We start from the raw sequence: 12659 nt of genomic DNA on the forward strand, positions 1-12659 counted from the left end.
CACCTGCTTGGTGAGAGGGCAGTAGGACAGGCCCTACAAGGAGAGACTGAAGGACCTGAACCTGTTCAGCCTCAGCAAGAGGAGGCTGAGGGGGGACCCGGTGGCTGCCTACAAGCTCATCAGGGGAGATCAACAGCAAATAGGCAGAGCTCTTTTCTCCCCAGCACCACCTGGGGTGACGAGGAGCAATGGTCATAAGCTGATGGAGAATAGGTTTAGGTTGGAGATCAGAAGGCAATATTTTACAGTTAGAGTGGCCAAAATCTGGAACCAACTTCCCAGGGAGGTGGTCCTCGCCCCTACCTTGGGCATATTCAAGAGGAGGTTGGATGATCACCTGTCTGGAGTCTTGTGAACCCAGCATTCATTCCTGCCTGTAGCAGGGGGTCAGGCTAGATGTTCTGTTCAGGTCCCTCCTGACCCTAGCTACTATGATATGGCTGATGATGAAGATCTGATGCCAAGTGATCCCATGTCTGTCCCTCAAACAAGCTGTGCTTGTGCTCTATCAGAAATACCAGCACCAGTGTCCTTTCTATAGAAGTCCTGAAGAGTCAGATGACTCCTTCTACCAGGTTCTTAGCCTCTGTTACCCAATGTAGGGCATCTTTGCAGCAGGTGGCCACTGCCTGCACCTCCCTATATGTTGGAGGTGCAGAGGAGGTGAGAGTGCCTTGAAGCTCACCCTCCCCTGTCCCCAGGTCTGGACCCGTTGAGCCAGTTGCATTTCTGTATTCACCACCAATCCGAAGCCTGCCCTGCTGGTTGGCCTGGGGGATTTGTAACTGTTCTCTCAACCTTTATACACATGCAGGAAGCTTTTAACTTGCCCATTGGCTTGAGTTGGGGGATTGCCAGTGTCAGGGCACTACAAAGTCTTCTGCATCTATTTGTGCCTCTGAGCTATTGTGCACACAGTCCATAGTGACCACCTGAAGCTGGACCCTTGAAGACTCTCCATGAGCTGCTCCTGGTTGTCTGCATTTGTCACCTGCCATGCTTGCATCATTTTAGAGGAGTGCACTGGCTGTGTGACCACATCTTCTGGGCCAGGTAGTGGGACCCCAGGTTGTATGCCCTGATGTGTGATCTGTGCATGTGCTGTATCACAGTCTTTGCTGCTTGTCCTGGGGCCATGGGGCCATCGCCCACACATTCAGTGACACACCAGTACCCAAGGGTGGGGTTGAAAGATTAGAGATCAACAAGCCCTTTATTTACATCACTCAGAGCCTGGTCCCTCCTTTTTGAGGGAAGCTGAGGCTTCCTTTGTAAACATCCCCTCTGAATACATGGGAGGTGCTCTTCATGGGCAGATCCAGGATTCTGAGGAAGGCAAGTGTCATAGTGTCATAGTCATAGAGACGTAGGGCTGGAAGGGCCTTCCAGAGGTCATTTAGTCTAACCCTCTGCCTGAGGCAGGATTATCTCTATCCAAACCCTTCCATACAACCATAATCTAAACTCTACATAAGACTACTCTCAACCCTGACACAACATAGACCTAACACCCTAACCTGCCACAGGTAAAGTAGGGGAACCACAGCAGCCGATGTCCTGCTCCTATAAAATGTTGTCAGTATACACTCAAAAAGTCCTGGGTAGAGGGCCATGCCTCCCACTATGGAGAAAGGCAAACCCCCCATAGTCCATACCAGTTTGACATTGGGGTAAAAGTCCTTCTTGACACCAAATATGGCGAGCAGTCTGACCCTGAGCAGAGGGGCAAGACCCACTAGCCAGGAACCTCTGGCTTTGTTCCTAACAGGAGAATCGGCACATCCCAGTTGAAGTCCCCAGCCTTAGCTGAAGCCAATACCCAATGCCTCTGGAAAAGCATAAAAACACCCTAACACATATAGGATTAAAAAAAGGGGTGGGGGGAGCAACCAGCAAAGCCCAGAAGCATGGGAAATATCCATGGTAGAACATATGCATAGCTACACCTAGGTCATCTCTGACCAGTAGCTGTCAAACCTCTTCTTGAACACCTCTAGTGATGGAGAGTTCACAACTTCCCTAGGCAGTCGATTCCACTGCCTCACTAGTCTAACAGGGAAGAAGAGTTTCCAGTTATTCAATCTAAATTTACTTTGCTGCAACCTCAAGCCATTGGTCCACATCCTCCTCTTGGCAGCAAGAGAGGGAAGGTGCTTTCCTTCTTTATGGCAGCCCTTTAAATATTTGAAGACTGATATCTTGTCGCCTCCTAAGCACTTTTTCTGCAAGCTGAACATGCCTTGCTTCTTCAGCCTCTCCTCGTATGACTTGCCTCCCAAGCCCCTGATCCTTGTTGCTTGTTTCTCTACCCTCTCTAACTTCTCTACATCCTTTTTAAAATGTAGAGCCCAGAACTGCCCACAGTACTCCCAATGAGGCCTCACCAGTGCTGAGCAGAGAGGCAGTATCACCTCCCATGTCTTGTACCTAATGCTTCTAGTGCAGCTGCTCCAGTGCACCCTCACATAATGCAGTGCATATTTTTCTCCAGTTAGCAGGAAACTAGAAACTTTACTAATATGCTACGGGTATACAGCTATATTATTTAGTTTTGGATCCAAGCAAAAACAAAGACAAATATTTGGAGGGTTGGGGGCCTGACTGCCAGCTCCAGGGTGGAGCAGGCACGTGGTGATGTGGGGTATAGTCATTACACCCCAGCCAGGCCACAGACAGAACTGCTCCCTGCACCCCAACACTTGTGTCCTCCAGACACTCCACCATGGCCCCAAAGTTCCCTTCACTGCCCTTTATGCATTGTCCCTGCTCCCTCATCTTCCCTGGCTCCACTCTGTCCCCCGTATGTCCCCTATGTTCAGCCCCACCCCTTTGTGCCCCAAGCCCCATTGGACCTCACAATCCCCTTCATGCCCCACTGAGTCCTACCCTACCCCCTCACTGTTCCCATGAACCCACTGCACACTGTACAGCCTTGTCCCCATCGTGCCCCAGCCCCCCTGACATTTCACCATACCCCTCACAACACACTGAACCCTTCCCTGTCTCTCTGAGTCCCCATACCTTACTGCAGGGGGTACCCCTGTTCAAGGAGACCAAACTCTCTGGGTCCATCCATGTCTGGATTTATGCCACCCTGGTAGTACCCCTGGTTCAGCCTCCTAGAGCCTCTACCATCTGCTGCAATTAATAATCTAGGAAAAGGTCACTGCAGTGACTTTCCTTTTCATCTCATCTTTACAACTTCCTGCTGCCATTTGACAGGAGCCAGTTGGCTCCCTCAGCTCCTCCTGAATAGAAATGCATAGTTGTCCCTGCTGAGCAGGTTGTTTTGAACTTTGAGTGGAGCAAAAATCAAAGAGGGGTGAAATGTCCCATCCATCCCTACCCTGGATTTGTCTCTGGTGCCCTGGTTCCGCAAGTTTTCTCTTCTGTATCCTGTCAGGGAGTCACTGGTAATGGAGGTACCCGCTGGTATAACTGTAGCACCTTGGGAGCCCAAGTCATAGATCAGGCAGGACCTGTCTCATACTACGTATTGAGCAAGCAGGGGACAAAGAGATAGCCTCTGCCCCAAAGAACTCATGATCTGTGGTCTTGGAGAGAAGGACAGATACCTTTGAGTAAATTACACTGGTAATGTAAATTATACCTGGATGTGGAATGGACAGATGAAAAGCTAGACCAGCATAACAGCATGCAGTAGGTAGCCATTGTACTGCCTCACCGCTGCGTGGGAAGGAACAGGTAACTTTACACTCCTGGAGTTTTATCTTGGTACTTTCTGGGAAAAGTCCCCAGATTGAGCAAAGGTACCCTGGTGTAGGGATTTGCATCATCTGTCTGCTACTGCTTTTACACCTGTGTAATGATGATTGCACCAGTTCTACAAATGAGCTGCCAGCCAGGAACTTGCCTAAGCACATTGCAGCTGCCTCTGTACTTTTAGTCCTGCTGCATTTTAAGCCGTTCCTGGGAATAACTGTTAGCCTCTGGCCACACTTCAACCCACAGAGCCCTGAAGAGCCCTGAGCCTCTTCAGGGAGGAGGTTTGGGTTTTATCATTTAACCAAAGATTGTAGGCACTGCTGATGATATTTAGTAAATCAAGGGCGTAACACTCATCTTACCCACAGGTGTGAGGACTGTCTGCAGGCCAGATCAGGCCTACAGTCTGGTCCTGAGCACCAGATCCAGCGTGCAGAGCTGGTCTGGTGTGGGTACTATGCAGCATGTGTCCCAGACTGGCTCTGTGCATCGGATACAGCATGCAGGGCCAGTTTATAACGGGCCTGATCCAGACTGGCCCTGCATCCAGCATGCAGGGCTGGCCTGGCACAGGTGCCATATGCAGCATACACCCTAGATTGGCTCTGCATGTCATGTGCGGCACACACCCCAGACCAGCTCCACATGCTGTGTGAAGGATGCACCAGCTCCAGCCTTACACACGGCATATGGCACACACCAGATCAACTCCATGTGCCACATGCAGCACGTGGAGCCAGAGCCAGCGCATGTGACACATGGAACTGGTCTGAGACACAAAGGCAGCACCTCGAGCTGGATGATAGTGTTCTGTGGGCTTGCAGTCTGTTATCTTTGACACCCCTGCAGTAAATGCATTCCCCCTGTGGCAGCCATGTGAGGTGCATGGGATCATGAATAAGCATGATTGGAATACATACAAATAAAGGCAGCTAAGGGAAGGCAGCTTCCCTGTTTCCTCCTAGAGCGGGGAGCAAAGGGCTCTGTCCCTTTAAGTCTTTTGCCATGGATTTGTGCATGTACCTGTGTAGGTGTGTATCTTCATTTATGTGTGTGTGTGTGTGTGTGTAGAGGTGAAGAGGAGAGTGCCAAACAGCAGAGAGCAGAGTGCACATGGGGAAAGTGGTCAGTCATACCTGTCCTAGGGCTCAAAGACCATGGCTGCTGCTAGAGCAGGGGTGGGCAAAATGCGGCCCGGGAGCCAGATGTGGCCCACCAGGCCATTCTATCCGGCCTGCAGGGCCCCTAAAAAATTTAGAAAATTAATATTTATCTGCGTTGGGCTGCCTGTCATGCGGCCCTTGATGGCTTGCCAAAACTCAGTAAGCGGCCCTCTGCCCAAAATAATTGCCCGCCCTTGCGCTAGAGGCATGTCTAGGAATTTTGGTGCCCTGGGAAGAGGGTACTGAGCACCACTGGGAGGCTGGCCCTTACTGTGGATGTGGTTGGGGAAGGTTGGGGGTGCTGCCAAGTTATGGAGTCTTGCCTCTCCACACATGGACTACTGCTGCTGGCACTACCACCATGATGCAGGCTGCTGCTGTGTGGGTACAAAGGCCACTGCCACTGTGGTTCAGACCCCCTGGAGCCAGTATTCTGCTGTCCCCTGTAAATCAGCACCTGGAGCTGGTGCCTCACTTGCCCACCTTAGTTATGCTACTATGTGCATGCTTTTGAGTGTGTATACATATCTGCATCTGTGCATGAGTGCACACAGCTGTGTGCATGTGTACACACATCTGTGTGCATGTGTACACCCCACAAATACAAACAGCTTTGTGTGTGCACTTTTATGCCTGAGTGTGTTTTATACCTTCTTGTATGTGTTTGTCTTCATGTGTGTGTATGCAGATACAGCTGGGAAGGGAGGGAGTTTTAGTCCTAGGCAGCTCCAGATCAAGCTGTAGAGGAATTGATTGCTAGTGGTTTATCCTGGGAAAGCCCTTAGTACAGAGCCTTTCCATCCCAGAGTAGTACCTGCCTGGGCACCAGCCAGCAACATACGCTGTACAACAAGTGTGTATTTTCACATGCTGGATACCCCAGGGTGGCTGTGGGAGTAGGGCCTTTCCTGGCTCCTGTGTACAGTTGTGGAGCCCTTCAGTTCAAGCCTTAGTCCTGACAGTTAGGTGTGGGATAGTACTGTCATCTAGAGCATGTTTATGTGGCTGCCTTTTGCCATTGTGCAGAGACCTGTCTTTCTTGTCCTAGCCAGCCCAGCTGCACTTCACTCCTGAGCCTCTGGGGCAAGGCACAGAGGGTGGTACCAAACTTCCCAGTGCTGTGTCTGGATGGAGACACTGATGGCAACTCACTCAACCCTGGATGCTGCCAGGCAGGAGAGATGGGCTGAGGCTCTTGCAGTCCATCTGTCCCTACCTCCAGGCCTAGCCTGCGACCCTGTTAGCTCCTTGGCAACCACAGCAGTGATGGCAGGTGAGGGTACATATGCTGCTAATATAAGGACATGCAGGAAGCTGAGCTAGGGCTCCCCATGGCATGTTCAAAGTAGGTCATGCTTGGGGAGTGTCAGACCATGCTCTCCTCAGGACAGAGCTACCTAGACTTGCAGGCTAGTGTGGTCAGGATTCATCCAGCACTCAAGGCTAGTGCCAACTGCCCAGGCAAGACATGCCCCCTGCAGGGAGCCAATTTGGGAGTCTAAACTGGCAGCTTTGGACCAGTTGCTGCCTATCCTAGTACCTCGGTTTCTCTTGCTGTAAGTTGGCCTTTGCTACAAATCCTCCTGTTTAGAGTAGTAGTCATTAGAGCAACATGGCATTGCCCCAGCCATGGTGTCTTGACTTCAGGTGTGAAACTGGAAAGTTCCCTGGGTGTGCCACTACTGGTGCCAGATTTTTCAACATGGAGACCTAGCCAAGTCACCACACAAATAGGGCATGGAGGCTCAAGCTCACAGCAAAACTCAAGCTTGCAGCAAAACTTATGTGCTGGGAACATACATGAGCCAAGGAGGCACATCATGCCCCCCCACCTCCACAGCAAGAGACTGTGGGCAGTAAAGAAGGCAGTGTGAAGGGAGAGGGCTAGGGTGGCCATCATAGAGGACAGTCTGGTTGTCTTCTGTCCTCTATTGATATGAAACCGGATGCCTTTACGTCCTCTATTTTTCTCTTGAAGAGAAAAAGGCATTGGGTTTCATATCAATAGAGGACAAAGGACAGAGTAGCAGAAAACCAGAATGTCCTCTATGATGGCCCCAGGCTAGTGCCCCATGGAGGAGCAATGTCGGGAGATCTCTCCAGGCTGGTGTCCCACAGGATGCACTATTCCCTAGCCCCCTTCATGGCTGTGGTAAGTTCCAGGGCTTGGTGCAGTGCCTCTGGGACCATGGCTCTGGGATGCTTGAGGACTCCCAGTAAGTGAAGAGGCTGGTTCTTCTGCCTGTTTTGCACCCCATCTATGTCTTCCATGCAGGCGGGGCGTGGTTCTGCTCTGTCTGCTGCTCCCCAATTGGCTGATGGAGCTCTGGCAGCCACCCCAGCAGGATTATCTAGGGTGAAGCACTGAATAAACAACACTGCCCAAACTGCTGAGTCGGAGTCAGTCTGCTAAGGCACCCTGCGAGGTGGTGAGCTGCTCTCCCAGTGACTCCCAGCCCTGCAGACGCACCGGCAGCCCTGCACATCCTGTCCTCTGCAGGTAAAGGCTTTTTGCTGACCCTTCATCAGGACCCAGGGCTGAACCTGGGGACCTTGGCCTCTGAGGGATAGATGGGGGGATGACTCTCATCTAGCCACAGAGCAGTGGGGGACCCAGTGGCTCTGGGGCATGGGGAATGGAACACAGGGCCTTTCTTCTTTGGGGGAGGCCAGTTCCAATCCAGGCCTCTAGCTTAAGTGAGCCAGCACAGAGCCCCTCTGGAGTCTACTGGTATCCCCACTGGGAACATGTCAGGGTTTATAATTTGGTCCTGGTTTACACAGGCAGCTGTTGCAATAATTAATCCCTTAAACGGATGTCTCATCAGAAGAGGCCAATGTAGCTGGGCCCTGTCCCTTATCTCTTTGTGACCCTCATCCAGCCCAGGCACAAAATCAGAATTTGGGATTGGCCCCAGTGAAGTGTAAGTGCCCTCCCCATTGCCCAGCCAACCCTAGGCTGTGATCTGGTTGCCTTGAGCTGCACCCTGCTCCTAAGACTGTTGGCAGGCTGGTGAGAGGCCAGGCGGAACTAGAAGGCTGTGGGTACTCTGTGCTGGATTGGCCTTAGACCCTGGTTACAGCCCTGCCCTTCTCATGAGTGTCCATAGACCATGACCAGGATGTGAAGCCCAGAGGCAGGCAAGGGCACGACAGATAAGTCAGGCTTCTTGGGCCTCCGCACTGAGCCTGAATTGTCTGGCCAGCTTTCTCCACTCTGTGCCTGTTTCCCCCTGTGAAAGGCACTGGTTTTAGCCTTGCTGCTTCTCATCCCTCAAAGGACCTGCAGAGGGAATTTCATTCAGAAGAGAAAGGGCCAAAGACCAGTGCAGGGATACTGTGCTCCCCTTTGGCCCACATGAGAGAATCAGGATGTATGCAGACCTTGTTGGGTTGCACTAACTACACTTCCAACAAAGGCCACTCAAAACCAAGGACTGGATTTTCCGTTTATAAACATGTCTATCAGGGACACGGCGTCTGTGGGACTCATGGAAGCTGAGGGTGTCCTTAATTCTGGGAGGCCCTGCCCTAGCCCTAGCCCTCAGGACATAGCTGAGGACATATGGCATTTATCTGGGGGGAGGGGTGCTTTAATTAAAGAGGCTCTGAGAGCTACTCTAATTAAAGCATCTGGAGCATCGCGTGAATCAGTGTCCCTGCACTGAAAAACGGTGGTGGTGGGGGTGCTTTAACTAAAGCTTGTTGAACAAGCTACACCCCACCACCATTTTTCAGTGCGGGGACACTGATACATGTGACGCTGGCATCTGCTGGAGTGCAGTAATTACCATGCTCCAGCAGACTCAATTAATTGAGTCTGCTCTGACATGCTGTAATTACAGCACATCGGAGCAACCTTGATGCACATGTATGGGGGCTCACTGTGAAGCGGAGACTCTGACTTGAGACAGAAGTTTCTTACACAAGAGGTTAGTGGTGGGGGTGGGAGGAAATGTAGGGGCCATGGAGGCAGGTAGGACTGTAGGGAGAAAGGCCTAGGCAGCAGGAGCAGCCAGCAACAGCTGGGAGCAGTCCCTGGGCTCAAGGGCACTACCAGCATCTGCTGGCTTCAGTTTGCTCAGTGGAGTCAGCCTCTCTCCATTCTGCCCCCTTGGGAGTTTAGCTCAGTATCCAGCAGCAGAGGGAGAAGAAGAGCAGTGCAGCTCAGACAGCTTGGGGGGGGAGGTGCAGAGGTGGCACTTTTGTACCCTGGAGGGTGGTGGCACACAGGGCAGGGGCAGTGGCCTGCAGGGTTGTAACAGAGCGAGTTGCTGCTTCAGTAGTTTATGTGGAAGCTGCAGCTGAAATGTGGTTCAAGCCTTGATTTAAAAGCCAATGATCTGTGGCAAAATAAGGATGTGCGAGGGTTAACCAAACACCACCCCCCAATGGCAATGGCTTCCCCTGACATTGAACCTCTGGCCAGTACCAACCCCATGGTGGCTGCCTCATGGAAAGGCATTTCCTGTGGGTCTCACACCGGGGGCCCTACCTGGCTGCTGGAGCTGCTGCATGGAAAGTGCAGAGTGGAAGGAGGGTAGGGCAGACAGGAGGGGGAGGCATTCCCCTGCCACCTTTCTGGCTCCCCCCAACCTGTGGACAGAGCAAGGATCTGCTGGCAATGAGGATCCTCTCTGTTTGCCTCACCTATGCTGCCTGAGGGTACCCGAGGTGAAACTCATTAAAGATAATGAGGTGCTGTTGCTATTACAGTACCAAGGTCAGGAATGGCCTGGGGCTAGCGTGGCTATTTACAGACTCTGATCCTCCCCATAGCAGCTCCCAACACTAGTATCTGGGCCCTTCCTGAACCCTGTTGGGGCGGGGTGGGGGTGGGAGAGGCCGAGGTTGTCTCTCCCCTTCAGAGAAGCTTTCAGGCGGAGTGGACTCCCCTCTCCTCTGGGCATGTACCGCACTCAGGAGCTGTACCATTGCTCATGGGGAGGGCTACAGCATGGCCCCTTTTTGGCAGACTCTGGCTTGGAGTCCACAAGGCACACTAGGCTTTCCTGACACTGGCTGAGTCTAGGTCTGTTCATTCCCCTGTGTGCAGGCAACCACCTTCTTGCCCCAGCTGGGTCTGGCCTATACCAGTGCCTTGAGGGAAAGTAGCTTGGGGGGGGGAGGGGGGCAAGGGGATGCTTCTGTTGGTAGAAGTGTGTTTACACTAGGGCTTTAGCTGACATAGGAATGTCCTCACCCTCCCCACTGATATCCCTATGCCAGCACCAGTGTCTCAATTTTTCATGGCCTCAGACAGGTTTGGCCAGTTCTAGGCCCTGAGGACTATGAGTGGGAAGGGTGAGTGTGGCAAGAAGAGGCAGAGAGAGCAACCTCCCTTGATGCACCTGCCCAGAGAAGGGCTGGGGGACTTCCTTTAGGTCTCTACACCACTTCTTATACCCTGCTGGGTTGCACCATAGTCCTGGGTCCTCTGACCAAGGGAGGGGAATGGGAGGTTGGCCCTTATTGTGGATGTAAGCCCTTGGTGCTGTCAGACCAGGGATTGATGTGGGGTCAACCCCTGCTCATATTTGCTGCCGCACAACAGTCCCACACATGAGTCCCTTATTCCTGCCCCCACATACCCTGTAGGGCCTTTTGCCATCCTCCCAGAGCCAGCACCATGGGTGGGGATGGAGTCAGGGCTGCACATTTCTCCCTGCTCCAACAGGTCTGGTTTAGGAGAGGAAAGTATCCCATACACAGCTTTCCTGGGTCCAAGCATATTCCACTGGCACCTGCATATGAACCTGTGCTGGAACAACTGACTCAATCACTACAGAATCAAATTATCCAGAAGGCTTATTGCAGGAGGGTAAGGTGGGGTTTGGGGGGTGGGGGGAGTCGAGGGGTTTAACTCCTTCATGATGGCTGTGGGGTCAGCAGCCTGTCCACGTGGTTCCAGCCTCACAGGCAAGGTGGGGAAGGTGCCAGTTCTAGGAAGGACTGGGCATTCACAGGGGACCTGGTCACAGGTCCCAGGGAGCCTGGCCCTGGTGAGCCTACCCCCTGGAGAGCTGTAATATGGCAGCTAGAGACTCCCAGGGAAGCAGATGACAGGATCTGTGCCAAATGGGGACTTGCAGTCACAATCTGTCCTGTCTGGTGCCAAGGGCAGCATGTCATAGTGGAGAGGTTGCATCTCTCAATAGTGGGGGCAGACCGGCTGAGCACTACACTGGGGCTTCAATCTTGTCCATTTCTATAGAGAGAAGACTCATTGGTTAGAAGCTGTCCATACCTCCCAGCAAGAAAAGATGAGCAAGAATGAAGAGGGCCAAGAGGAGGCATTTGTGAGCAGCAAGGCTGGCAAGTCAGATGACAAAGTCACGAGGTAAGTAGCAGAGTGCCCAGAGATGCCAAGAGGTGGTACTCTGAGTCCAGGGAGGTGTGGTCCAGGGCAGGTGCCAGGTTCAGGTCATGGGGCCAAATCATGGGGCAGTCAAACCCCAAACCATACAGGGAGCATATGCCAAGAGCCCTAGCCTATGTCAAAACCTGTAGGATTAGTGTTGAAGGATGAATAGGAGGGCCAGTAGCTCAGCTGGCCCAGCAAACCTAGAGAGAAGGACTGGTTGGCAGGATTGACCCACCAGTCCCCAGCCATGAGAGGGACTTGTCAGGCAGAGTAGCCTATGGCAAGGCTTCCTACCCGCCAAACCATGGCTCATACCAGGCAGAAGATTCTTGGGACATGAGGCTGCTTGGAGAAACACTGAAGGTTTGCTTTGGAGTGAGGAGAAGAGGCTGTGGCGATTGGGGGTGGTAGCTATAGGACATGAGGGTCACGGAAGGGACTGTGGGGTCAAAGCTGTGATGGGTGTGAGAGGCATTGAGCAGGGCAGGTAGAGATGGGATGGGTGTCAAGGGCTGTAGGACCTGCCAACACAGGCTGACCTGCTCTTTCAATCCTCAGCACGAACCCTTATGCAGGGTTGGTGAACCGCCTACGTGCTTCCTGGCTCGCAGGGAAGACACGCCCCATGGAGTATCGGGTCTCCCAGCTGGAGGCGCTGAGCCGGTTTTTGGATGAGAAGAAGCAGTCCATCCTGGATGCCTTAGCTGCAGACATGCGCAAGGTGAGGGGGCCTCTCTGCAGGGTGCAGCATGCTGGGATTTCCTCTACAGCACAAGTGCAGGAGGCTCTTGGGTCTAGTTTCTTCTATGCTTGGTCCCATTCCCAGAAGTATCTACCATCCATACCATGCAGTCACGTGTTTCATTTCCTCTTATCCTTTATGGAGGCATGGATGGGATACTGTGTTTCCAGGCCTGGGGCATTTTTTAGTTGGGTATTGTACCCATGTCCACCCTTTTTTGAGTTTCTGTCCATCAAGACAGGTCAGAGCAGGGCACCTGGCCAAAAGAAAGTAAGGTAGGGAGAAGACCGGTCCCTGGTGGAGTAAAATCTGCAGCCTGGCACCATCTCTGAAGAAGTGCTGTTCCCTCCACAGAAGAGCTGTTATTCTAGGAGCAGAAAACCCTGCAGGGTCAGGCAAGCAAAGCTGTGAATCACATTGTCAGCATTTCTTTTGCGATGAACTTGTTCTTGATCTCCCTAATGTAACACCTGCCAAGAGGCGAATGACCTTCAGCTCATGTACAGACCTAAGCTTCCCCACTCCCCACCTTGGTGGCTCTGGAGTAGATCTTCTCAGTTACAAGGGAATGTCAAAGTGGCCTGGCCAGGCAGTACCTGACCAGGCAGTAAAGCCATCACACTTTAGGGGCTGTTACAGTCATAATGTAAGAGGAGACATGCAC

The 12659-nt window shown here is 52.4% G+C and overlaps 1 protein-coding gene across 7 annotated transcripts in view; it reads left to right on the forward strand.

The window, feature by feature from the left end:
• Window positions 1-12659, forward strand: part of LOC102380358 (aldehyde dehydrogenase family 3 member B1-like) — a 48910-nt gene that overhangs the window by 22603 nt on the left and 13648 nt on the right. For 2 of the 7 annotated variants that reach the window (XM_025215217.1, XM_025215218.1), the window contains exons 2-4: window positions 7165-7389; window positions 11104-11229; window positions 11812-11974. In XM_025215217.1, coding sequence (XP_025071002.1) covers window positions 11153-11229; window positions 11812-11974 — 240 coding nt within the window. In that variant the 5' untranslated portion in view covers window positions 7165-7389; window positions 11104-11152. Of the gene's footprint in view, window positions 1-4068; window positions 6163-6879; window positions 7390-10566; window positions 10711-11103; window positions 11230-11811; window positions 11975-12659 lie in introns of those variants that run through there. The other 5 variants (XM_006033400.2, XM_025215216.1, XM_025215220.1 and 2 more) reach the window with 5 other exon arrangements.

This window comes from Alligator sinensis, unplaced genomic scaffold (genome assembly GCF_000455745.1).
Source record: "Alligator sinensis unplaced genomic scaffold, ASM45574v1 scaffold998_1, whole genome shotgun sequence".
In the NCBI taxonomy this organism is placed as follows: Eukaryota; Metazoa; Chordata; order Crocodylia; family Alligatoridae; genus Alligator; species Alligator sinensis.